The 26138-nt window shown below is 49.4% G+C and overlaps 9 protein-coding genes across 9 annotated transcripts; 6 read left to right on the top strand and 3 right to left on the bottom strand.

Moving 5' to 3' along the window:
• Positions 1–73: 73 nt before the first annotated feature.
• On the top strand, positions 74–1976 carry AO090023000823 (ubiquitin carboxyl-terminal hydrolase family protein; the record flags this gene model as incomplete). The annotated part of the gene is made up of 2 exons (XM_023235777.1): positions 74–752; positions 856–1976. 2 exons carry the CDS (start codon positions 74–76, stop codon positions 1974–1976), a joined length of 1800 nt encoding a protein of 599 aa, XP_023090765.1.
• Positions 1977–2349: 373 nt separating this feature from the next.
• Positions 2350–3852, bottom strand: AO090023000822 (uncharacterized protein; the record flags this gene model as incomplete). Its single annotated transcript, XM_001821274.3, has 1 exon — positions 2350–3852. The coding sequence occupies one exon, from the start codon at positions 3850–3852 to the stop codon at positions 2350–2352; it is 1503 nt and encodes a 500-aa protein (XP_001821326.3).
• Positions 3853–5595: 1743 nt separating this feature from the next.
• Positions 5596–8685, top strand: AO090023000821 (U3 snoRNA-associated protein UTP13; the record flags this gene model as incomplete). The annotated part of the gene is made up of 3 exons (XM_001821273.1): positions 5596–5769; positions 5832–5859; positions 5942–8685. The coding sequence occupies 3 exons, from the start codon at positions 5596–5598 to the stop codon at positions 8683–8685; spliced, it is 2946 nt and encodes a 981-aa protein (XP_001821325.1).
• A 468-nt stretch (positions 8686–9153) lies between these two features.
• On the bottom strand, positions 9154–10737 carry spp2 (spliceosome ATPase-activating subunit SPP2; the record flags this gene model as incomplete). Its single annotated transcript, XM_023235776.1, has 1 exon — positions 9154–10737. One exon carries the CDS (start codon positions 10735–10737, stop codon positions 9154–9156), a length of 1584 nt encoding a protein of 527 aa, XP_023090764.1.
• A 767-nt stretch (positions 10738–11504) lies between these two features.
• On the bottom strand, positions 11505–15889 carry eaf1 (MYB and HSA domain protein; the record flags this gene model as incomplete). Its single annotated transcript, XM_023235775.1, has 4 exons — positions 11505–12635; positions 12691–12848; positions 12903–15826; positions 15876–15889. 4 exons carry the CDS (start codon positions 15887–15889, stop codon positions 11505–11507), a joined length of 4227 nt encoding a protein of 1408 aa, XP_023090763.1.
• A 1215-nt stretch (positions 15890–17104) lies between these two features.
• Positions 17105–18705, top strand: AO090023000818 (putative 60S ribosome biogenesis protein Mak11; the record flags this gene model as incomplete). The annotated part of the gene is made up of 2 exons (XM_001821270.3): positions 17105–18046; positions 18100–18705. 2 exons carry the CDS (start codon positions 17105–17107, stop codon positions 18703–18705), a joined length of 1548 nt encoding a protein of 515 aa, XP_001821322.1.
• A 634-nt stretch (positions 18706–19339) lies between these two features.
• Positions 19340–21009, top strand: AO090023000817 (translation initiation factor eIF2 subunit gamma; the record flags this gene model as incomplete). Its single annotated transcript, XM_001821269.3, has 3 exons — positions 19340–19863; positions 19927–20913; positions 20979–21009. The coding sequence occupies 3 exons, from the start codon at positions 19340–19342 to the stop codon at positions 21007–21009; spliced, it is 1542 nt and encodes a 513-aa protein (XP_001821321.1).
• A 1251-nt stretch (positions 21010–22260) lies between these two features.
• Positions 22261–23901, top strand: AO090023000816 (zinc metalloprotease; the record flags this gene model as incomplete). The annotated part of the gene is made up of 5 exons (XM_001821268.3): positions 22261–22275; positions 22387–22569; positions 22625–23371; positions 23425–23617; positions 23669–23901. The coding sequence occupies 5 exons, from the start codon at positions 22261–22263 to the stop codon at positions 23899–23901; spliced, it is 1371 nt and encodes a 456-aa protein (XP_001821320.1).
• A 1254-nt stretch (positions 23902–25155) lies between these two features.
• AO090023000815 (mitochondrial 54S ribosomal protein bL34m) lies at positions 25156–25654 on the top strand (the record flags this gene model as incomplete). Its single annotated transcript, XM_023235774.1, has 2 exons — positions 25156–25226; positions 25369–25654. 2 exons carry the CDS (start codon positions 25156–25158, stop codon positions 25652–25654), a joined length of 357 nt encoding a protein of 118 aa, XP_023090762.1.
• Between the last annotated feature and the right edge of the window lie 484 nt (positions 25655–26138).

The raw sequence follows: 26138 nt of genomic DNA, 5'->3' as shown, positions 1-26138 counted from the left end.
TCGCGTCTTCGCAGCTTTCAATCCCGCGGAGCCAGAATCTTCGTTTCTTAGTTCACCTTTACACAGAGTCATGATGTCCAAGAGACAAGCTGAGCTGGCGCTAGAGGAGGATACAGTCGCAGGTTCTCCGGCCATTAAGAAGGCCCGTGTGGAGGACGACATCGAGGAAGGTGACCCGCGCCATGGAGCCCTTCCGTTACGACGGGCGAGTGGCCAAGAGAGAGAGGAAGACGAACGCAAAGGGAATGATATCCTAGCCGCTGCGGACCAGGAGGGGGAAGAGCTGGAAGAAGCGGCGGTGGATAATGGTGCTGAGTCCGATTTCGATGATGCCGACGATGACAGGCCTGTGATTGCGGCTCCCAAACGCCAGAGTGCACCTATGGAGGGCTATAGCGATCTTTATCTTGATACGATTAATCGCGAAATCCTCGACTTTGACTTTGAAAAACTGTGCTCGGTCACCCTTTCGAATATCAATGTGTACGCGTGTCTGGTCTGCGGCAAATACTTTCAGGGCAGGGGCCCCAAGTCTCATGCCTACTTTCATGGGCTTGAAGTCGGCCATCATGTTTTCATCAATATGGGAACCAAGAAGGTGTATGTCCTTCCGGAGGGCTATGAAGTGAAGAATAAGAGCTTGGATGACATCAAGTACGTGGTGGATCCGCACTATAGCAAGGAAGAGGTCTCCAAGCTAGACAAAGAGGTCCATGATGCGTTCGATCTCGCAGGCAATCGTTATAGACCAGGTATGCTTATAACCATGAATACTTCCCGCTAGAGCTTTACTCACCCATTACATAGGTTTTGTTGGTATGAACAATATCAAAGCCAACGACTACCTGAATGTAGTCGTGCAACTTTTGGCTCATGTTTTTCCAATTCGCAATTACTTTCTGCTACATGAGTTTCCGACACCCGGCACACCCCAATTAGCTCTACGATTCAGCACGCTGGTGCGAAAACTATGGAACCCAAAGGCTTTTCGATCCCATGTGTCGCCGCACGAGTTGCTACAGGAGATTGCTCTTCGTTCATCAAAGCGCTTCACGCTGACCCAGCAGTCTGACCCAGTGGAGTTTTTGTCTTGGTTTCTAAACAACTTGCATCTTTCACTCGGAGGCTCTAAGAAGCCTTCCAAGACACCCACTAGTGTGGTCCAGGCCGCATTCCAAGGCCACCTGAGGATTGAAAGCCAAGCAATCACCGCTCATTCAGATACCCAAAACGCTCGCCTAGTCTTTACGGAATCGGGCGACATCAAAAGCCAGACCACCCCATTTCTCATCCTTACGTTAGATTTGCCTCCCACTCCTCTCTTCCAATCCGCCAATCGGGAATCCATCATTCCCCATGTCCCTCTAACAACACTCCTAAACAAGTACAACGGTATCACTGCTTCAGAGAAGCTGGCTCATCGAGTTCGCCACCGCCTCCTTCATCCCCTTCCACCTTATCTATTATTCCATATCAAGCGATTCAGCAAAAACAGATTCGTATCTGAACGTAACCCGACGATTGTCACATTCCCGTCACCCCGCTCTCTCGACATGTCGCCCTACGTAGAACCGAACCCGGACATTTGGCCTCCGGGCGAACCGATCCTCTACGACCTCGTCGCCAATATTATCCTGGATCCAACTGTAGCTGTCCCTGGTGCCACTGACGAGGCAGCCGCAGATAAGGGTGTTAACGCAGCATCTGGGGCATCGTCGAGCGGCGCTGGTGCGGGCAGCGAGAAGGTTTCCTGGATGGTCCAGCTTCACGATAAAGCTATGTCTGCAGAGAATAATCGACAACATAGCGAGCGCGCTGGTGAACAGCAAGGGCCGGAGTGGCTTGAGATCCAGGATCTGTTTGTCAAGAAAGCAGAAACAGAAACCCTATTCACCCGAGAAGGATATCTTATGGTCTGGGAGCGACGAAAGGTCCCGGGCATGAACAGCCGGAAGGGGAAGAACCCAGCAAAATAGATGTTGAAGGGCACCATCCACATCAAATATATCCCAACTACAACAGGTGGGTAAGTCTTAACCCTTGCTATGTGATGTGTGTGTTTGGTAGTTCGTTCCCAACTTGCTGTCATAGTATCGTTTGTATAATTAAGATAATGATGATGATAGAAAACAAAAGCTCTGGGTAATTTGTCTTTTTCTACAATATATGGAACGAAGTAATGTATAAAATAAAATTCAGTAAGGCCTTCTAGCATTGATAATGAAGTAACCATAGGTTAATATATTATATTCTGTTGTATACATGATTCGACTGACTGAACTGCTTTGGTCAAGTCTCAATACAAATACAAATAGGTGGGTATCTATGATAGGAGTTTCAACAGACTACTCATAGTGTCCCCCATCCGCAGAATCTCCTACCAATCCTAATTGCCGTGCCTGAGATCACTCCCCATACACCAGCATTTACTGCGGCATGCATGCCCATCATAAGAGCTAATTTACCCATATATGCAAGCGTGTCAGACCGAGACCCGCCACCGCCCCAAGCCCCTAAAGCGCGGACATCAGCAGCGGAGGATGCAGTAGATGACAGATAGGACGAAGCAAGAGAGCGAAGGTAGAGAGATTCGAGGGGAATGAAAAGTACGGTTGTGATCATTGATGCGAGGTGAGACGCAAGAGAATCGACAGGATGAGACGATAGGATTGTTATTCGGTGGGCGGTTGGAGAATTTGTGTTCTCGGAAGGCCCTTCACGCACATTTGGATCGGATATACGAGGGTATATCCCTGAATCGAAATCGTTCTCCCCGGTTGGCTCCGCTTCGGAAGGATGGTTACGAGTGTCTTCCTGGCTGGGCGGCTCTTCCACACTTTCCGGCAATATGTTGGCAAGGCTTGACGACGGCCCTTCAACAGGAGATTCAGCGGTAAAATCATCTGTTCCTTGGCCTGCTTGTTGATCTTGAGACACCAGGCCTAGTACATCTTCCCCGTTTGCACCTGGCGTCATGTTCGAGAGACCATCGCTATCCATGGCATCCGAATGGACAATCGTTGAGAGACTTTGGTTTTGGTGGGTCAATATTGTGTCCAGAAGCTCCGTAATAGAGCGGCGATGACCTGTCTCGCCATTAGAAGTTGGAAAGTCAATGTCATTACCAGGCCGAGGACGCAACTGGCCCTGGTTCTGGGCATTACGGTTGCCCAAGAGTTCCAGCTGCATAGTGATGATATCAGAGTTCTGATGAATCAGAGAAGCACGAACGTGAGGAGAAGTTGGTGAAGACGTTTCAGGTGATGTTTGTCGAGAGAAAAGGGTGTTCGAGCGTGAGTTCCGCTGATCTTCGTGAGCATCGTCTTCGCCATGCGCCTCAGTGTTCATGGCGGGAGAACCATTAGCAGCGGCAGTAATATCACTTGTACGACCTAGAGGAGCCATCTCTGAAAGACCCCCAGTGCTCATCTGTGCTGGCGACTGATGGATCGGATCTTCCTCATTCGATAGCACACGGTCACCGCTGAAGTCAAATCCGGAATCGGGTACTGGGGCAGTAACAGGTGTACTGGGTTGACCAGAGCGTGCGGCCTCATGAGCCTGGACTACCTCCTCTGGAGCTGGAGGTACTGCTTGTTGTAACCGGCGAGTTCGGGTTTGTCGTTCATCTTGCAGCTGTTCGACACTCATAGGGAGAGTTTCAAGCCACTCTTGCCTGCGGCGGGAGTCCGCAGCTTGTTCAGGAGCTGTTGATGTTCGCCGTATCTTGAAGCCAAACCACGATAGCACCCAACCCTGAAGAAATTTAAATTCACACATGAGATCTTCAAGCAAAGAAAGATTGTTGCGACGGTTCTCTTCTTCTGATCTGCGACCTAGGGTTGGGGCCATCCAGTCGATGAGGTCATTTTCGATGGCCACTTTGATGGACAGTTCATCTGCAAGGGTTGGTTTTGGTAGGCGTCGGCGAATTAACCGGTAAAGCCTTATCTCTATAACTGGGCGAAGATATACATAAATATAGACGAGAAGTGGAGGGGCTTTCAGTAAGTTCAAACAGAAATCGCCCAGGGATTGCAACGTGAAGGCTGCAGGTAATGGTGGCAATAACATAGTAGTAAGTTCTCCCAAAGGTACCAGGAACCGGATTCCTGGGAAGCCATGCGGATGAACGAGGTGAAGCGATTGTAAGAGTGAATACACATAGGATTGTATAGCCAGGACAAGCAATGTCCCCCGAGTCCTATACAGCCATTAGTTTCTTGTAGATGCCATCCGAAGTCTCTAGAGTCCACTTACGCAGAATGCAGAATTGTCAACGATGACCGCGCAAGTTTCGAAAGTACATCATTATCAGGAAATTTGCCTTGCAATGAGGAAATCAAGCGCTCCAGAGGGTGGTGTCGGCAAATTGATAAGCACGTCGATAGAGCCCATGCTGGAATCCCCGCAAAGTAAAACCCCAATATGCCATATGAAGCACGCTCATGGGCTATAATACCCATCAGAGGAATATGTGTGTAACTTCTGAATGTCTGCAGAACAAGACTTATGGATCAACTCTCTGGATAATGTAAATCTCACATCTCACCATGTTAAACTTACCTGTATCCGACCTGTAAGTGAAGATGTCCACCACGAGCCTAAGAATACCGAAACCTGATCTAGAGTAGCCATAACCAGTCCGTAGTCATTCTCGGTAGCTATCATATCGATTTTCTGCTGTTCACTGAGGCCACTCGCATTGCCCTCCTCGCTAACAACGATACCCATCGTTGAGAGGATGTCATTCTTAGCTCTCCGCAGCTCTCTCCCGAACGACTTGGATTCAGGATTGATGGGATGACCCCTTTCATCATAGTGCTGGACATACCCATCCGCATACCGAGGAGATACCCTCTGTTGGGTTGGGTTGCCCGGAACCGCCGTTGGATCTGCAGGGTGTTCCGGAGTTTCATATGGAGAACGGCCCTGGACATTAACTGTCAACCATCAGGAGCTTAAAATTAGAGCACACAAATAAGATAGTAGAGTATGATATGATCATGTGGCACTATAGAGAGGTATGCGATGATACAAGCAGACAGTGCTTTATGTTTGACATCCTAACAATACATGACTTCGTAAATGTCGCACGCACAGATTTGAGGCCCAATATTTGACAGAAGCAACGAAGACAAGCGTTGATGAAGTAATTATAGAGCTAACACAAGCCAAGAGGATAGCAATGGATAGAGAACTGGGAGCCTACCAAAGCTAGTCTGTTTAAGTACGCCTGTCGCCCCATGGTGTAAAATGATAAGCAAACTTCTTACAAACCTCGCTAGGTCATTTTCTGGCAGGAACGGAGGATGAGATATTGACGTTGAAGACGGTGTTATCGAATGGACATTGATGATGTTCACGTGGGCGTCTGCCGCGCCTGTAGCGCCTAAAGCACGGCCCCACCGTGATCGTCCTTTTTTTGTGACAAACAAGACAAACGCCTCAAAAAAAGAACAAAAGTTTCGGAGCGACAGTACTTTCAACTGCATCGGAGCGATTCAACCCACTTTATACTATACAGTTTGTCTTGGATATAGGATGGCGCGATAGATTGCACGGCGACACTATATCTGAGATCCGCGCGCGAAAATGTCTAAAGCTGTGGTTAAGACGACCTTCGAGGCGTCTCGGACTTTGCGTCCCATATACACCGGAGGAAGTACTGCGCTAGATGCCAGTGGACGTTTGCTAGTAGCTTGTGTGGGCGAAGATGCTCTCATTATAGATCTTGAGACTGGTGATCAGCTCGCAAGCTTGGAAGGGGTGAGTCTTTTTCCTATTTGCTCATGTGCAGTATTGTCGCAAGTTTCTGACCAAAACTATAGGATGGAGAGATTATCACCAGTTTGGCGAGTGAGTTGCTCAGTCTTCATCCTAGCACTCTTCCTGCTGCATTTGAACTCATTCAGGTGGAGCATATCTAACCGTATCATAGTCACGCCATCCGCTTCACATGTGGTCGTTTGCTCACGGTCAATGTCCATGCGCATTTACTCGTTGACTCCCTTCGAAGATTCTTCACGGACCCTCGACGCGAAGCTCGTGCGAAGCCTCAAACCCCATACTGCACCCGTTGTCACAACCGCTATCGACCAGACTAGCACGCTTCTGGCAACCGGTGCTTCTGATGGGTCAATCAAGGTCTGGGACATTCGAGGTGGTTATGTTACGCACACTTTCCATGGCCATGCTGGTGTCATATCTGCTTTGTGCTTCTTCCAGGTGTCATTTCAGGATAGCGAAAGCAAGTCCTCTTCAAAGAAAGGGAAGTCGAAGAGGAAGTCGGATGACTCCGATGAAGATGAAGACATGGAAGATGTCGCCCCTGTCGCGTCGATTGGAGGATTTCGACTTGCCTCCGGCAGTGAGGAGGGCAAAGTACGGGTGTGGGATTTGAACAAACGGAAATCTATAGCGTCACTCGATTCTCATGTCTCGGTTGTACGGAGTTTATCGTACTCGCCTGCAGAGAATGCATTGCTCTCAGCGGGCCGAGACAAGACGGTCATCGTATGGGATGTCCGCACTTTCAAAACTCGCAGAATTATTCCTGTCCTTGAGAGCGTGGAAGCGGCCACCTTTGTTGCTGACAGTGGGCTCGCCCTAGTAGGAGGTGAAAATGGAGTATTGCGTGTTTGGGATTGTAACCGGGGAGGAGAGGTAACCCAAGAGCAAGAAGCTGCTGCCGAGTTCGAGGCTATCGTGGCAATCCAGTACACCCCAGGGATGCCATTCGCAATGACCGTGCATGCCGATCAAACCTTGAGACTTCATTCACTTGATTCCTTGTCGGATTTCAAGCCTGGGTCTTCGCTTGATCCCCTGCCAATCATCAGGCGTATATCAGGTAACGACGACGACATTATTGACCTTGCATATGTCGGTCCAGATCGGTCAATGCTGGCGCTGGCTACAAACACTGAGAGTGTTAGACTGATTTCGGTGGGACGATCCGTAGACAGGCCGTCTAATAAAGAGGAGGATTACTTTGGCGCAGATATCGCTCATCTTGAAGGCCACGACGACATCGTCATATGCATTGATGTGGACTGGTCTGGGCACTGGCTGGCGACGGGCGCAAAAGATAACACAGCTCGTCTATGGCGTCTTGATCCCAAGACTTCCTCCTATACCTGCTTTGCTGCTATGACAGGTCACGCTGAGTCTTTAGGTGCTATAAGTTTTCCTCGCGTCCCGCCACCAGCAAACACGCCTGCGCGAAATGACCCTCTGAACCATCCTCCACAATTTTTACTCACTGGCTCTCAAGATCGCACTATTAAACGATGGGATACAGGCAAGCTGGCTCCGCTCAGCTCTTCTAAACCGCATAACCCGAAGGCGGCTTTCACCCGCAAAGCTCACGACAAAGACATTAATGCTTTGGATGTCAATCCGACATCGACTCTATTTGCCTCTGCCTCACAAGATCGTACTGTAAAGATCTGGTCCGTTGAAGAAGGGTCTGTTGTAGGTATCCTCCGTGGACATAAGAGAGGAGTCTGGTCGGCGCGGTTCTCTCCCAATGGCACCCCCACCATTAGCTCCAGCGCACAGGGCAGTACAAACAGGGGTCTGATAGTTACTGGATCTGGAGATAAAACTGTCAAATTATGGAGTCTATCGGATTATAGCTGTCTCCTTACATTTGAGGGCCACACGAACAGCGTGCTCAAGGTGCTTTGGCTTCCGCCTTCAGATTTATCAACCAAGAAGGATGATGATGAGGTTGATGATGATGAAGCGACGCCAGCACAAAAAAATGCCACACAGGCGCGCCCTCTCGTGGCATCTGCTGCAGCAGATGGTCTAGTCAAAATTTGGTCCCCATACACAGGAGAACTCGAGACCACTCTCGATAACCACACAGACAGAGTCTGGGCACTAGCAAGTCCGACACCCTCTGGCTCTCGTGCTGATGTTCTCTCTTCTAACACACATAATATCTCATCCCCATACGCTATTGCCTCTGGCTCTGCGGACTCCACCGTCACGTTCTGGACTGATACTACATCCGCGACTTACACCGCTACAGTTAGTGCGAATGCTGCTCGTATTGAACAGGACCAGAAATTAGAAAATTACATCAGGGCTGGAGCGTACCGTGAAGCCATCACACTAGCCCTCCAACTCAACCATCCAGGAAGGCTACTGTCTCTGTTCACAGCTGCAGTAGATGCCGCTGTCGATCCGTCCTCGACCGATGCCGAAAGGAGCGAGCGTGCTAACAGTCTAACCGGCAACCCTTCGATTGATGAGGTACTACAGACTCTCGACTCCAACAACCTTCGTACTCTTCTTCTCCGATTACGTGATTGGAACACGAATGCTCGCAATTCCCGCGTTGCACAACGCATCCTGTTTGCATTATTCAGGTCCTATCCCGCCTCAACATTCATTGAGCTGGCGACAGCAAGTATGGCAAATCGACGCAGTGACAGTCGTACAGCAGCCGGTATGAAGGACATCCTGCAAGCCTTGTCCGCATATACAGAAAGGCATTACCGTCGAATCGAAGAGCTTACAGACGAAAGCTACCTTGTGGAATGGGTTCTGGGAGAAATGGACGGGGGTGTAGGCCTTGGAGGCTTGGGCATCTCGGGCACTCGGGATGTTATTGACAGTGCTACAGATGACGTACCTGAGCATGAGAAGGACACTATCATGCTGGGGGCATAAAGATTGCACTCTTGTCAACGAGTATATGTACAGATAGAGAAAATGACTTGTGTGTTTGGAATATTGTGATATGTCGGCGCATTCTCTTGGAGCACTGTTGCATTTACATCTGATACGTTATTGGAGGAAAGTGTGTTTAAAAGTCTTCTCACGGGCGACCTTTTGTTGCCGGTAATTGATACTTCCTAAAAATTACTTCACAGTACGTAGTCTTGTATACCATCTCCTAGGTCCAGTTACTACTCGTTTCCCTCCATATCAGGTACGACTTACAAGGTACATACCATACCATGGTCACTGGTACTCAGGATCGGAGACAAACCATTACGCGGTTTTCACATAGGATAAAATCTCATATCACTCTAAGCCGCAATGCCAGTGGTAGTGGTATCAAGCAAGGTATCTAATACATTTGTATATCAACAATTCTATGAATGAGGGTTTCGACCATATCGCAGACCGGGAATATCACCTGTCATCATGCCTCCGTCTCCGGTAAGAGTCACGATCACTATCTCGATCCCGGTCACGATCTCGACCATGTCTGCTTGATGTATTGGACGAGTGTCTGCTGGAACTATAGCGATCATCATCCCGGTACCTTCGGCTCCGTTCTCTATCCTTTTCACGCTCACGGCTGCGATCGCGCTCGCGGTCGCGACGACGTTCACGGTCACGATCTCTATCCCGGTAGGACCGGTCATCCTTACTGTCACCATCATCATCATCATATCTTCGTCGTCTTGAATGACTTCTGTCTCTCCTGGAGGACCCCGTTTTTCGCCTGTCATAACGATCATCATCGTCTCGTTCGTAATCACGGCGCCGGTAATCCCTATCCCGGTCTTTGTCACGTCCACTCCTCTCAAGGTTGCGATCCCTCCGTTCTTTCCATTCATCATCATCTTTCTTTGACTTTCCCTCTTTCTGCAAGACTGCAAGTTCCTCCTCCGTTATGGACTCGCCTGTCTTCTTATTCCGCATCATAATCGGCATATAAACACCTTCTGTGCTGGTCTCGCCTTCTTTACCGCTTTTCCTAGCTCCTTTACGCATTGCAGCCTTTCCCCAAGCACCAAGCTCTGCCTCTGCCCCCTTACCTCCCGATGCGTCCTTCGCCCCGATACCTAGAAAGCCTGGCCGACGCTCAGGAATCCGGGGTTTATCAAGAACAGCGGAGGAGCCATATTTCCCCTTTCCAACAGCCTGGCCTTCTTTCCAGCCCATTCCTCGGAGTAAAGCGGCACCGAATTCTTCCACAGGAATCGCATTATACTGATCTAGTGTCGCTGACTCGGGCCGAGAAGCAATATCAGCCCGGAACGAGGTTCCCTCATCGTAGCGTCCCCCAGTCCCATCTTCCTCCCCGTCCACCGGTCTAGACTCAATGATAAGGTCCGACCGTCCCTCCGTCTCGCCTTTACTCTCACGAATAAGCGCACGAAGCGCGATCTCATCTTGTGTAAGTGGCTTCTGTTCCTCCTCGTTAACAGGCTCTGCATCTTCCATCGGCTTATCGTCCGCCTCGTCCTCAGCATGTTGCTCCGTTCTCCGCTGCTGCGCAAAGCTAAGACCGTAGGCCATGCTCGGGCTATCCGTCTCTGTATTCTCCCCGGCGATCTCGCCTCTCTTAGCAGCTTCCTGTATCGCTTGGACCTCCTTTGGGAGCAGGTTCTTTCCCTTAGGTTTCTGGCTCACGCCGGGCCGATTCCGCCAATTATTGTTGCTCGCGACCGGTATAACTAGCTCGCGCTTTTCATCCTTTTTATCTGCAGATACGGCGGTTCCTGTTTCTGTATCAAATTCTGTGACGGCTTCATGCATTGGCGCTCTTTCTTCTTCGTCGGATTCATCGTCGTCATGCAGATGATGAGGTCGGCGCGCAAGCGTTCGACTGGGGGCTCCCGTCCCCCGAGTAGATCTTTGGAGATTTAATGAAGCTTTCTTTGTCTGTCCATTGGAAGCTGATGATCCTCCGCCTAACGATAATGAGAAAGGCTTCGACGAGCCTTGGGACCGCTCGTGGCTGTCCCGCGACGGGTGTGGAGACATTGTTTTGAGTCTTGATTTCGATCGCGACAGTTAAGTAAAATGACGTAGACCCATGCCAGATAGGACGCAAACCGTGACTTGGATCTTCCGCACGAAGATTATTGAGTAAGATTCAGCTTGGACGGTCGCATCCCTAAAGAAAGCGGTATGGGTGGCGATGCCACTTTTTAAGCGCGCGCTTAGCTTTGTTCCCGTTTCGGAAGTCAGGTGCTCTTGGACTGATTACTTGATTGATCTATCGATGGAAGCTATCGTTGAAAGTGAGATGAAACTCGTGGTCGTACAGTCATAGTCATTGATGTCTTTCTAGATATTGTATTTCACCCATGCCAACCAAATGTCCAAGTACATATGTGTACTTTCGTATCCGTCTTATCAATACATGTAGTACAAAATGGGGAAAACAGGGTACGAAGCAGAATCGTGGCTTGGATATGCTTCCAGCCAATCGTGAATCGTATGCCAATGCATGATACCAAAGTCAATGCTAGAAGGTAGAGGTGTGAGAGTTTGGGAGAACGTCACGCGGGGCAGGGTAGTAAAAGGTGGTTAAAAAATAGGAGTGATGAAAAAGAAGCGAGGTGAAGGGGTATGGAAGGTAGCATAATATTGCACGCGGTTGTTAGAAAGGCTAAAAGGACATGGGGCGGAGGGTATGGGGAATCAATAAAGAGCTAGAGGTCAGAAATATTTACAAACGAAGATTAAAGGGACAAGTGCAGTAGGTAAGACCAGCCAACCACCAGGGCTTCTGAAGCTTAAGGAGCTTAGCTGCTAGCGGTTTGAGCTTGTGGAGGGTTCGGACTCTTGTTCGAAGGTGGCATGGGACCACCCTGGACACTGCCACTGCGTTGAGTCTGCGGTGTTGCGCTGCGACTTGGTTGAGGGACAGCCCCATTCATGGCCGGCGAGTTTCCAACGCCCACCCGATTCTGTTGAGCAGTTTGAGGAACCCGCATCATAGGCGAGTACCCTTGCGTTTGAGGCATCTGTATCCCGGGGCCACCATTCATGCCGTTCTGAGGAGATTGAAAGTTTCCATCTTGCGACATTTGATAATTAGCCTGGACGGCTCCAATATTCCCAGCGGCTGCATTCATGGCGACCTGAGACATTCTCTGCTGCTGATACTGATGCAATCGTTCGGTGGCCAATTTATTCACTTGCTCTGCGGACATACCCGGATGCGTTCTCTGGATTTGATTTTGCAAGCTGCTAATGGTCGGTACAACTCCACTCGACAACAGATTAGGCTGTCCCATACGGGGTGAGGGGGTAGAGACTCCTTGGGGAGTAGCGTTGTGGAAAGATGGGCTTTGCATACCACCCCCAGCCTGGAGAGCCGCCATCATGGCGGGATTGTTCGGTGTCCCATTAACATTGGGTACATTCATATTCGGGGAATGAGAACCCTGGCCCACAAACTGTTGCTGATTGTGAAATTGCTGCTGGGGTTGCTGAGGTTGAGGTTGCGGGTTCTGCTGTTGCTGCCTAGATTGTAAAAGCCGTTGTTGCTCTTGGAGACGGTTAGCTTCCCGGATGACCCGAGTGTTGTCTGGGGTCGTTTGCATTGGCATTCCAGGTCTGGTGGGAGTTGTTTGTTGCATTCCGGACTGTGGCATCATTTTCATGGCCATGGGATTAGGGGGCATGTGGCCATTCACAGGTCCGCTATTAGGCATTGCTTGCATATGGGGCCGTCCCTGGTTGGCACCAACGCCAGGCGGTATCCCATTCGGCATTCCATTCGGTAAACCGTTAGGCATCCCATTAGGAGTACTGCTGGGCATAGAGGGAGTTCCAGGGTTTTGAGGCATGGCATTTGGAGTTCGACCAGGGGCATTCATCATTGGCTGCTGGTTAGGCATTTGCCCAGCACGCTGAGCTGCCAAGTTTGCCTTGTGAAATCCCGTTAGCAATAATCCGAATTTCGTGCATGGGATAGAAGCTTACCCTCTGTGTGGCTATCATCTGCTGCCGGTATTGTTCTTGCCTCTCCTGCAGTTTTAACTCCCGCTCATACTTGAGACGACTAAACTCGGCAGGCGTCGAGATAGGGGGTTTTGGCTGGTTTGCCTCGTTGACTTTTCTCAGTGATGCTAGTTGAGAAGCTGAGAAAGCGTTAGTATGGCGCATATTAGATTGTCAACCTCTTTGTTCCTCACCGTGTTGTTGCTTTTGAAGCATCGTCTCCCGCTTCTTGGCCAACTTGCGCATGGCATCGAGCAAAGCCAGATGCTTCGAGGACCGTCTCCGGTCAACCCGGACAGGTTGTGTGGTTCGCCTACGGACCGGAGGTAACGACTGTGGGTTGTTATTGCCTTGCTGCTGCTGCTGCTGCTGCTGCTGCTGCTGCTGTTGCTGTTGCTGGGCTGCTTGCTGCTGCGCTAGAACAGTACGCTGTGCAGTCTCCAGCCTTTGATGGTAAGCCCTAAAGTATTGCGTCTTCGACATATCCGCAGGCAGCCCCTCCAGACCGATCCAGCGTTCAAAGCATTCCCAGGGAGTTCGCCTCTCCGCTCCAGAGGTGAATTGCGACGAAGGAGTCAAACAGCTGGAGATCAAAGACCAGTTGTAAGAGTACTCCTTTACAAGACGGCGTAATTCATCATCCTCTGCGTATGTCCACTGAGACGACTGGCGGGACTCAAAGAATCCAACAGAAGGCATAGGGTATTCAGTCGGGGGCCTAAATGTATGCCCCGGGTGAATACGATCACGTATGTGCTTGTTCTCGGGTCGGAAGAGGGCAACATTTGTCTGCTCTGGCGGCAGGTCCAACAACCCTTGCTCTGGATCGGATTGATACTGCGAATAATCATAGCGACTACGTTTTCGTGGCGGTTCATCATCAAGGAATGCTATCTTCCCAGAAGCATATTTTGAGACGGGTAGAATCTCAGTCTTCCACACAGCATCCGGAGGTTCTTTGAATGTCGGTAGATTAGTTTCTGGAGCAATCCCAACTGGAGAGTAGACCGGAAGTTCATCCAGAAGCTTTTGAGCTGCCGGCGTCATATCTAGCGAGAATGTAAATTCATCTGAACTAAGGGAGAATATTGCGGCAGGAGCAACCGTATCATGTAAATCATGACGTGGCTCATCATTATATCCCTCGCTAACTGAGTCTTCTTCTGTTGAAGGTACTAGGTCTGGAGTCGGGTGAGACAATCCCAGCATTTCATCCCCTGTCTCCTCTGGAGGCGACATCATGTTAGTATCAGGTTCGACCTTCTTCACTAATTTGAGTGGTGGAATTCTAGAATGCACACGAAGCAACGACCTATGCTCCGGCTGGCTGTTGACGTATTCGGCGCACCAATCTGCGCAACTTTTTGCTGCTGCGATCTTCCACTTCCGTTCTTCGCGGAAATCAGTACGCATCCACTTCATGTGATCCAAAAGAACATCCCAGTGCGTGCCTTGACGAGGAGGCTCTGCTGAGCGCTTCATTTGGCGCAATGGCCACCGATTTGCATTTTGAAGCTGATAGATGCGGCGAAGGGTGCGACAGTCCATCTGCTCCTGATATTCAAGGTGATGATTTGCCGTGGTTAAGGTTTTATGAGCTGAGGCAAGGAGAGTACTGAGGCTTGTGCCTCGAGGAGGGCTATAAGCCTTGCTCTGAAACAAGGTGAAGAGATAATCCCTTTCCTCATTCAACTTCGCTAAATCACCTGTGTGCTGGCGGACAAGATCCATGGAGTCGGCTTGGTCTTGCAGTTGCTGCTGCTGCTGTTTTGGAAAAACAACTGTGGAGAGTTTGCTCCTCTCTCTTTCCCGTGCCTTTCTGTCCTTGAAGCTTAATCTTGCTGCCGAGTCACTGGGAGCCTTGGATACAGCTCGTGCCGTATCTGCGGGTTTGTCAGTAGCAGAGGCTTTATCGGGTTGGGCCACCACCGGTTTTGGGGCTTCGCCGAGGATTTCAGAAACAGATTTATGCCGAATGGCACCGGAAGAGACTCTGGTTGTCATTCTTTCGGGCTGTGCAGGCCCAGAAACAGTTTGCGTGACCTTCTTTTGTGCCGAAGTTGCTGGAGGCAATACCTTAGGTTCTATCGCATTCGAAGGTTGGACCTGTTCAGCTTGATGTGACGGAGGCGGCCCGTCATCCTCTGCAAGTTGGACCACTCCATCAGGCTTTTTTGACTCTGGCGCTAGGGGTGTAGCTACCGAGACTTGTTCCTCTTTCAGCGAAGCCTCGAGATCTGTCGGTGCCGCAACGCTCTCCTGGAGCACTTCATTTGTCGAAGGCTCGTTGGTACCACTATCCCCGATTGTGTTCTTTGCGACAAGCGAGCTTTGGCGAAGTGATTGCGCCTCTTCTAATCGAAGCTGTTCATCTGGTGTGGATGGGACCAGGATTGGGGGTGCTTGTGTAGGTTCCTCCGGTTTGGGGCTTGGTACAATCTTATCGGTGGGATCAGGTCCCTCCTCGGCAGGACTCGTCTCTGGTGATACAGCAACCGGAACAGGAGTATTGTTGGAATAAGGACCGGCAGAAGACACGGGAGAAAGTGGTTGTTCGTTGCGATGAGCCACTCGGCTGAGCACGAGAGATGGCCGTTCATCAGGTTTCTTCTGGACAGACGACACGTCAGTGGGCCCGGAAGAAACCCCAGTCGTTGTTGTCGGCTTGGCCTGGCTCGGTGAGATACTAACTTCTGTAGAATCATGGCCTTGGCTGCTCTTGGGCGTTCCTGGCACTGCAGATATTACCTTTTGCTCAGGGGCTGGAGATTCGGTCGGGGGTGCAGCGACTGGGGTGGATGCATCAAGACCTGGCAAGCCTTCGGGAGTAACGCCAGGCGCAGGCTGAGTAGGGACTTGGATTTCCTGTTGCTGCTGTTGTAGTACGGTGCCAGGAGGCTTCTGTTCCGGTAGCGGACGGGGCAGTGATGTTTTCTTGCCAGCATCAGGAGCAGTCTGAGCAACAACAGCTTCTCCACCCGCCGGAGGACTGATAGGAATGGCATTGGAAGCTTTCGATGGTTCCGGACGTGACTGGACAGCTTCCTGGTACTTGCGCGATAGAATCTCTGCATAATTAGGCAAGGGTGGAAGGGTGGCCTCATCGAAATAGCGACCTCTTCAGAAGTCGATCAGCAATTGCGACCAATTAAAGTATAGAGTATTACATATGATTGAACATATTGACGAAAAGAAAGAAAGATTATAAATAAAATACAAGAATTAAACCAAGATGAGGTTCGAAAGATGATAGGGGGGGGAAAGAAAAGGAAATAGAGGTGTTCGAAGGGAGTAGTGATTCTAAGACTTACTTGGAAAGATCGTTGGCGTCGAGGAACGCCTGTTCTTTCTGATGGTATAGCGAGTCCGCGGACGGGTTCTCGGTCGCGCCCGCGAAGCCTACGGTCGCAAAGTAGAGCTCGCTCAGTTTGCGCTTCCGCGACAACAAACAACGTCTGAAAATTAAAAGTGAGCGATAATTCGATATCGCATGAGCCGGTAGAATAGAATGGATCGCTGGGAGATAATTATTACTTACGCGATCTCATCGTTCTTAGACCGAAGGAGCTCTTCGCGGAGCATCGAGTCTATTTCGGGAACACAGCATCCGATTAACGCGCTAAATTAAAAAGGAGTGGGTTGAGCGAAGTCATCCAGGTGGAAAAAATCGCTCAGAAATGATGGAAAGGGCGTGGTTGTGTTGTTATGGGATGCAGAGTATCAAGACGCGCGAAGATTAGATTTGAAGGGATTTTTGGGGGTGTTAGTAGTGATGAGACTTTTGCACGGGTAGTATGGAGAGAGTTTTTGGTTGGTTGGTCGGGGGAGCAGAAAGGGAGTGTAAGTAAAGAGAGCGTGTGGTTCCGGGAACAGAACAGCGCGCAAAAGTGATCACTGGTAAGTAGGTATGGTATTGTTATCGAGCGAAAAAGAAGGGCCCAAGTCCTCCCCCAAGTCTGGTATGCTACCCAGTTTGAAAGAAAATACATTCGCGGGAGCCTAAGGCATACATAGTCCCCCTTGCCTTGGAGGCGTTACTCGGACAGACATTTATTATGACTTTTGCTGCGTAAAAAAAAATACAATATCAAAGTATCAATATAAAGGTCAAATATTATGATAATACTTTATTTTTCTATTTTTCAATATTTTTCTTCCCTCCATTTCCTCCTTTGTTCCCCAGAGCACCTGCATTCACCCATCATTGCCGCATTCAGTATCTCGGCACCTCAGGCATGATCCTGCTAGTTCCACCCTCACCGCCTAATGCATTCGATAATGTCTGGCAGAAAAAAAGTTGCCCGCTTTTTTTGTACGGCTTTCATATCTACAGCTTGAAAAAATCATTTGTCATTGGTGAAACATCAACCAACATTATCATTTAAGATTTTAGATCATGGCCAAGCGCAAGAGAGAAGAAACGACCAAGGACGCTCGAGTCTCAAGCCAACAACCTTCAAAGGTTGTCAAATCAACAACCAGTCATGAGCCTTCCTCATCCTCTGTTGATTTACCGGCCGTCACTTTGCAAATAATCACTGGATCATATGAACGGGTGCTGCATGGTTTCACTGCTGCCATTCCCCCATCTTGCTTCTCTTCCAGTGAGGAGAAGGATTCATCCGCTCACTCGTCCGCAGTACAATTCATTGACACCTTCTTGTTTGAGGCTCATGCATCCGCCATCCGCTGCCTCGCTTTGTCTCCTCGACCAAACGCAGATTCGACCGAGGATTCGCCAAAGGTTATTTTGGCGAGCGGTGCAACAGATGAGACTATCAAACTGTATTCTTTGTCGGCCGCCCCTCTTGAGGTAAACGAGCAGTATCCCTCTATCCCGACTCTCGCGGGGAACAAAATCCTTGAGAATCCGAAGAACCGAGAGCTAGGCACATTGCTACATCACTCTTCGAGTATATCTGCTCTGCATTTCCCTTCACGCTCGAAGCTTTTGGCTGCTTCGGAGGACAATACTATTTCCGTCACCCGGACTCGCGACTTTGCCGTTGTATCTACCATTAAAGCTCCCCGCCCGAAAGTTCAAGGGAGACCCAGCGGAGACACAGCTCCTCCTGGAGGGTCGCCGTCTGGTGTCAATGACTTCGCCGTGCATCCCAGTATGAAACTGATGCTTAGCGTGGGGAAGGGTGAGAAATGTATGAGGCTTTGGAACCTGGTCACGGGTAAGAAGGCTGGTGTGTTGAACTTCAGTAGAGAGATTCTACAGGCGGTTAAAGAAGGCAAATGGAGTACTGGTGAGGGAAGGAAGATTGTCTGGGACTCTAAGGGCGAGGAATTTGCTGTTGCATTTGAGTGGGGAGCTGTTGTCTTCGGAATTGTGAGTGTTTTTACCCTTCAGCCTATGATGCATGAGTCTAACCATGTCCACAGGATTCGACCCCAATTTGCAGGATATTCCCAAGCCCTCGGAGTAAGATCCATCAAATGAAGTATATCAACAAAGATCCATCCGCTGAGGATGGTGACGAACTACTCGCTGTCTCTACAGAAGATGGTAGGGTTATCTTCTACTCCACCAAAAAAGTGCAAAAGCCGCAGGATGAGGATGATTCGCCTATCCCTTACGCCGAAGCCGTTGCTGAACTTGGCGGCAAAGCATCTGGTTTCCCGGGGAGAGTTAAGGATTTCGAGATCTTAAGCTTGAAAAATGAAACAGCAGGCCCCCAGGACGGTTTCCTAGTGGTCACGGGCAATAGCGAAGGCGTTATACGCGTATGGTATGTACCTGGAGAAGACCTCGCCGGCAAGGGAAAGGGTGGAAAGACCAGTAAAACCAAAGACGAGAAAGCTTCAAAAACCCCTCAGGTGGGTAAATTTTTGAATGCTTATGAAACCGGAAATCGGATTACCTGTCTTAAGGGATTTGTGATGCTGCCTTCGGAGGACCCCTCCAGCCTTCTAGATTCCGAAGAGGAATTTGAAGGCTTAGACAGTGACGAGAAAAACGAGTCTGAGAGTGAAGAAAGTGATGCCTAACCATTTGGATGTCAGTTGATTATTCCAGTTTGTCCTGTATACCCTACGATTTGTTGTTAGACGAGAAGCATGTAAAAGAAAACCAAATGTTTGTCAGAAACGATTTTTAGCGCCTTCAAACTCTCTCGTAATCTTTCTTTCTGCTTGCAGCTTGACTATAAGAACAGCCGTCCAGTATCTTGGGAGAAAGCGAGGGACGAGTGGTATCATCCGTCATGGGCTAGAGAAAAGAATAGAAGAATTCAATGATAGTATTACAGCGAAGGAGCCGCTCAATGAATCCCAAGTAACAGATAACAGTCAATGGTAGAAGTTTCCCAATCAATTCTATAGAAGTCACTCGCTCATTCGGAGATCTCAATTGAGTCAACTGGTGAGGCGGTGACTCAGAGCGAGAAAAAAAGGTCGAGGGGACGCCTTTCACCGCCCTACAACGCACTCACTCCACTGCACAAAAGAAACAAACCCCACTGAGTGGCCGACCCAAACTGCTATCATATCGCCTCTGTTCCCGCAAGCTGCAATTTTCATCCATCACCACGCTCTCGACCCTCGCCGGTTTTCTTTACTCCCCACATTACCCTCTTCCTCCTTCCTCCGAACTGCTACTGTATTTGGGTCTAACATAGCAATCATGGCTGCCAACGGCGATTTTTCCGATGATGAATCCCAGCCGGGATCCCCCATGCTGAATGCGAACGGCCATGATGATATTGAAGAACAAGAGCCCCTCGACCAAGAGGAGAAGCCTCTCAAGTCTGCGATGAAGAGTGTACCCCCTGTTTCTCAGCCCAAGCGGCCAGAGTTGCCCGAACAGCCAGACCCCGCTACCCTTGACCTGTCGACCCTGACCCCTCTGTCGCCCGAAATCATTGCGCGCCAGGCCACTATTAACATTGGTACCATCGGACACGTCGCTCACGGAAAGTCAACAGTGGTCAAGGCTATCTCAGAGGTTCAGACTGTCCGTTTCAAAAACGAGTTGGAGCGAAACATTACAATCAAGCTGGGCTACGCCAACGCCAAGATCTACAAGTGCGACAACCCCGAGTGTCCTCGCCCAACATGCTTCAAGAGTTTCAAGAGTGAGAAGGAGATCGACCCTCCATGTGAGAGAGATGGGTGCACAGGACGTTATAGGCTGTTGAGACATGTCTCGTAGGTGGCTCCGTCTTTTAATCTTTTATTCAGCGCTGTTTGCTAACCTTTTGCCCCCCTCAGCTTCGTTGACTGCCCCGGTCACGATATTCTGATGAGTACCATGTTGTCAGGTGCCGCCGTCATGGACGCAGCTCTTCTTCTGATTGCCGGAAACGAAACTTGCCCTCAGCCTCAAACCTCGGAACATTTGGCAGCTATCGAGATTATGAAGCTTAGCCATATTATCATCTTGCAAAATAAGGTTGATCTGATGAGGGAAGAAGGAGCTTTTCAGCATTACCAATCGATTCTGAAGTTCATCCGTGGTACTGTTGCTGATGGCTCTCCTATTATCCCCATCTCCGCTCAGCTGAAGTACAACATTGATGCTGTCAACGAATACCTTGTTTCCCACATCCCTGTCCCTGTCCGTGATTTCACCGCTTCGCCACACATGATCGTCATCCGTTCATTCGATGTGAACAAGCCTGGTGCCGAGATTGATGAGCTGAAGGGCGGTGTTGCTGGTGGTTCCATTCTGACTGGTGTGCTTAAGCTTAACGACGAGGTGGAAATCCGTCCCGGTCTCGTAACCAAGGACGAGAACGGCAAGATTCAGTGCCGGCCCATCTTCTCGCGGGTTGTTTCTCTCTTCGCTGAGCACAACGACCTGAAATTTGCTGTTCCTGGTGGTCTTATTGGTGTCGGTACCCGTGTGGACCCTACTCTGTGCCGTGCCGATCGTCTTGTCGGTTTCGTCCTGGGCCATCGCGGACGTCTGCCCGCCATTTACACCGAACTGGAGGTCAACTATTTCTTGCTGCGCCGGTTGTTGGGTGTGAAGACCGCCGACGGCAAGCAGGCCAAGGTTGCTAAGCTGAGCAAGAACGAGGTTCTGATGGTCAACATCGGTTCTACGGCCACCGGTGCTAAGGTCATGGGCGTCAAGGCCGATGCTGCAAAGCTGAGCTTGACCAGCCCTGCTTGTACCGAAATTGGCGAGAAGATTGCCATTTCTCGCAGAATCGACAAGCACTGGCGTCTGATTGGGTGGGCTAACATTGTTGCGTAAGTAATTTTTCTATTCCATCATAGGTCTTTTCCTGGATGATAGATGTCTAACTGTGTGATAGCGGTAACACCCTCGAACCCATCCTGAACTAAGCGAGCTATTATGTGCGTGTTTATGTAGCTTGACCTGATTGAGCCAGCTGGAAGGGGGGTGAAGGAAATCCAAACTTCTGGTTCCCTCTATTCCTCGGAAACAGGCCTTGAAGAGTTCAAGCTTCATGGGGAATTTACCACAGGAATGAAGGCATCTGGTTTTACCCATGAATAGAGAACGCAGGAGGACCAATCGCCGTCCATGCTTCTTGGTAGGAGTGTCAAGGGGAAGAACACTTGGGATTCTCCGCAATCGCGGCCTATGCAAAGGATCCCAAGAACCAAGAGCCCATTATGTCCAACAGGTGATGGATGGATTGGGGGGGATGAGTTGTTATGGATGGAGTAGGACACTACTTCTTTGACGTGTGTTATGACGCTGTTCAGTGGAAAAACTTTTCTATGTTCATTTTTATTACTTATTTCTTATTCTTTCTACTTGCATGAACCTATGTAGGGGCTACTTATAGGGAGATGACGAATGCAATGAAAAAAAAGCATTGGGTAGATGATTAAATGTCGGGACGATGTGAAGGCCTTACTATATACTCGCTCTGGTAATAATCAGTATATCCATGGAAGGTTTCATAATGGACACTATAGCCATATTTCTACCAATGTAGCATTGATTGAGATGGGTCTCCCACCAAGGGAATACTACTAGTACATGGCACCTGTCGATAGTACATGTACCGGAGCAGCCCTATACAACCATGACGGCGGGACTACAAAGTTCTCTTACTCTCATTCGGTCCCGGCTTCTTATGGATAATTCATAGTAATACTATTCAATCTCGTGGTTTTCGCTGTTATAAACACGCGAAGGGTATATAGCATTTATATATTAACTATGGCTTAGGTGGTCTCTTCCTATACACTAGCCCTCCTATGCTAAATATAGCCCTACTTAATACGTACCCTACTAGCAGTAATTTATTCCTACTAAATGCTAATAGAACTATTGGCGATCCACTTATTAATTGAACTCCCTATTGTGATTTATTCACAGGCAACCACAATAGGTAACCTATGACATACACATACTGTACATACAATGGATACATTCTTGGTTCCACTGTATTAAAATTGCGTAATGAGCTAGTAACAACAACCACAGGTGACTAAGGCACTCCATGCTCCCGCAATACTTCAAAGCGCAACCTGCTTGGAATGTTACTATCAACCTGACAAACAACACAGCACAGCAGTTCCTTGACATTGAGGCATAGCTGTTGTTGGGTTCGCTTCAACATGTATATACTCGAGGTACGTCCCTTGTCTTCAAATGTCTTTGAAGAAATCCACGCCTCCGCGGTGACACCTGTCCGCTTATGATAAAAGAGCTATAGCTGATCTGGCTTACCGTGGCGGTTATAGCAATTGGCGCGTCTCCTCGACCGCCCGTTCTTCCCATGGAAGAATGTCCTCGTGGGATTCTCTTTGGGACAATTTGTCCTAGAAGGTCTTCTGTCTCTCCGTCAATATAAGATCCTGCAGCGCACAAAGCCCCCACAGGTTTTGGAGAATGAGGTGTCTCAGAAGGTCTTCGATCAAAGTCAAGTAAGCATGCCCATCATCCATCCAGGTCGAGCGTTACACCTAACCGCGTCTCCAGTCTTACGGTCGCGCGAAAGCGAAGTTCGGCTTCGTTGCTGGTCTCTACGGTCAAATTCAGAATCTTGCGTTTATCTACGGTGATATCCTCCCCAAGCTCTGGGGAGCTAGCGGTCTCTTGTTGGCACAGTACTTCCCTTCTCGGTTCCAAGGCGAAATCACGCAAACTCTCGTGTTCTTATTTGGGTTCAACCTGATTAGCACTATTCTGTCGCTACCAATCTCGTACTACAACACTTTTGTCTTGGAAGAGAAATTCGGCTTCAATAAGCAGACTCTCAAGCTCTGGGTTACGGATATGCTGAAGGGTCAGATGCTCGGAATTGTGCTTGGAACGCCTATCATTAGCGCAGTGCTCAAGATCGTCCAGAAGACTGGTAACTCGTTCTTCTACTACCTGTGGCTTTTTGGTATCTTCGTCCAGATCTTTGCCATTACCATCTACCCGATTGTGATCCTGCCGTTGTTCAACAAGCTATCGCCCTTGGAACCTGGTGACCTAAAGACTGGCGTTGAGAACCTCGCCAAGAAGCTGAACTTCCCTCTCCAGGAACTTCACGTCATCGATGGTAGCAAGCGAAGTGCTCACAGCAACGCATATTTCTATGGACTGCCATGGAAGAAGCATATTGTCATTTACGATACTTTGATCGAGAAGAGTGAGTCTGAGGAGGTGGTCGCCGTTCTGAGCCATGAATTGGGCCATTGGAGTCTCAGCCACACCACCAAGCTGTTCGGTATCGCCCAGGTATGTTAGCCTGCTTGATGATTGTGTGAGACAGGTCCAACTGACTGCTGTAGTTCCACATGTTCTACATCTTTGCTCTTTTCTCGGTCTTTGTAAACAACAGGTCGTTGTACCAATCTTTCGGTTTCATTAACGAACAACCCATCATGATTGGATTCCTTCTGTTTTCGGATGCTCTGGCACCAATGGACGCCGTTGTTAAGCTTCTAATGAACATCCTCAGTCGTAAATTCGAATTCCAGGCTGGTATGTTTCTCTGCTTCTGCTGCGATGAGGTTACGGCTAACAATCACCCAGATGCCTTTGCTGTGAAGCTTGGCTACTCCGAGAAGCTCGCCTCGTCTCTCCTCAAGCTCCAGATCCAGAACTTGAGCACCATGGATGCCGATTGGATGTACGCCAGCTATCACTACTCTCACCCGATCCTTTCGGAGCGACTCAAGGCTCTCGGCTGGAAGGGTGGAAAGGTCACTGATTATAAGGCGGAGGATGATGAGAAGCCAGTTAAAGCTGCTGACCGCGAGCTGTAAGCCATTCTGATGCTGCTATCTTTACTCGCGTTCTCGGTTAGTGTTCGGACTTGTGAAATTTTTCGGTTATCCGGTCCTGTGGGATGGGGTTGGTGTTTTTTTGTAGAAGTGTGGGAATCCATCGTTCAGAAAGAATAGTAATAACACAGAAAATAAGAGAACTCCACTGGTACGCCAAATACAAGATGCGTGGCTTTTGATACCCAACCAAACAGAATCAATCCCATAGCAAAATGATGCCAACAAATCCTTCCAATCATAGACCCATAACAGCCTCTTCTTTTTCTATTTTTTACTCACTGTCTTTCCCTTTGCCGCCGGATTTACTCTTCGGCTTGAGTCTCAGCCTTCGCTTTCGCCCTCTTCTCTGCCAATCTCCTCTCTTTCTTCTTCCGCTTCCTTTCCTCCTTATCAAGAGCACCAGCATCCTGTTCCGCATCGTCTACCTCCATCTGCCCCTGCGCATCGTTCTCGTCCTGCACGGCATCGCCATTCTCACCCTCCTGGAACTTCTTCGCATCCTCCCAGTCTCCATTCGCCCCCACTTGCTGCTGTTGCTGCGCATCTCCCTCTTCCAGCTTAGCGAGCGCCAAATCGCGTCCTAGGACCTCGCCCGCCAGGCCGGCCTTCACGCGCTTCAAGTTGTGTATCGTGAGGTTAGGCGCAGCGGCTGTGGTACGCGAAACCGGGCCATGCTCGCTGATTCCGGCGTTGGGTTGATATGCGGGGTCTGTAGCGGCGAGGTCGATGTAGGCAGCGAGAAAGTCATGCGCCGCTGATTGGGAGATGGACTTCGAATTGAGAATGAATGTTGGGGGGAGGGGCGAGGGGCCTGTAGCCATTGTGACGGTTTGAATGTTCGGTTTATGGTATAGTGTTGGAATTTTCCTCTTTATGGTGGTGTACTGTGCGCAATTAAAAAGAGCCCGTCTATTATTCAGTAAAGCGACAAATGAAGTAAATATAAAGGTCGATCGTGCACGCGCAAATGTAAAGACAGAGAGAGAGAGCTAACATTAAAATGGAAGAAGCATGTTCCTCCCAAAAGAAAAAAAGTTCTAGGACGAAGAGGGTGGTCCGTGCTCTCTCCGCCGGAGGTTCAATTTTCGTTTCCGCCCATCAATCGATAACTCCAAGCGGTCCTCTACCCTCCCACCCCCATCAGTCAATCCCTCTCCGGATCCCACGCCATCCTTCTTCTTTTTAACCTACGCGGTCCGTTCTTGGTGTCCACACTACATTCAATCCGCAACAATGCTTTGCTTCCGGTGCAGGGCCATGCCCTCCGCCCTGAGGACGTACTCCTCCCCGATGTCCATGTCGAGGTAGGTAACAAGCATAGGGCTACCATACCACTCCATCACCCAAACCACGCCCCATACACCTGATCTCAGGAACAGGTCCACGGTACTGACAGTTCTGTTCTAGATACCTCACCCCCAAAACCTCAACAACAACACCTTTCAGTACCCTCTCCTCACCACTCCGCCCCATGACCAACTTCACCACCACCATCCGTCCCCAACTCCAGACCCTAAGCAACACACAACTTCCCTCCGCAGCCACGCCCTCCGCCCAACAGACCCGCTCTTTCACCGCCAGTGCTTCCCTGGCCGGTAAGCGCGCGACCTACAATCCCTCGCGACGGGTGCAGAAACGGCGTCACGGATTCTTGGCCCGGGTGCGGTCGCGTGGAGGACGGATGATCATTTTGCGGAGGAGGGCGAAGGGCCGCAAGTCGTTGAGTTGGTAGACGGTCTAGGGGGCGTGTCTGTTATCGTGTGCTGAACGGATGGGAATGCCTTGATTGTCGGGTGGGTATATACCGTCGGACAACATTGGGGGTTTGTATGATGGGTTTGTTGAGCTATTTGGTTTTGTTCTTTTGTTCGTCATTTGAGGGCTTGAGGCTTTCTTTTCTTAGTCATCGGGGAAAGGTTATTAATGCCTTGGATATAACGGGACACGGTGGTCCTACTGTACCATATACAATACATAGATCTTTTTATGTGCAATGTGTTTGTTGGGTTTTCTCTCTACTCGGGGCCCTATGAGATATAATCGCGGAATGCTACGTACGTGTATGGGACTAGTGCGTAGATATAGGTAACATAAAAAAAAGACATTAGATCGAGGTTCCTAATCTATGGCTTTTCTATTGCTGCTTGCTGCCTGTCTTCGTCTACTGATTGGTTGTTTCATGCCAGATCTTGATGTATACTATTCTAATCATCATA

This window comes from Aspergillus oryzae, chromosome 3 (assembly GCF_000184455.2).
Source record: "Aspergillus oryzae RIB40 DNA, chromosome 3".
In the NCBI taxonomy this organism is placed as follows: Eukaryota; Fungi; Ascomycota; class Eurotiomycetes; order Eurotiales; family Aspergillaceae; genus Aspergillus; species Aspergillus oryzae.
The sequence above is the reverse complement of the archived record's forward strand: the minus strand, read 5'-3'. Positions and strand labels throughout refer to the sequence as shown.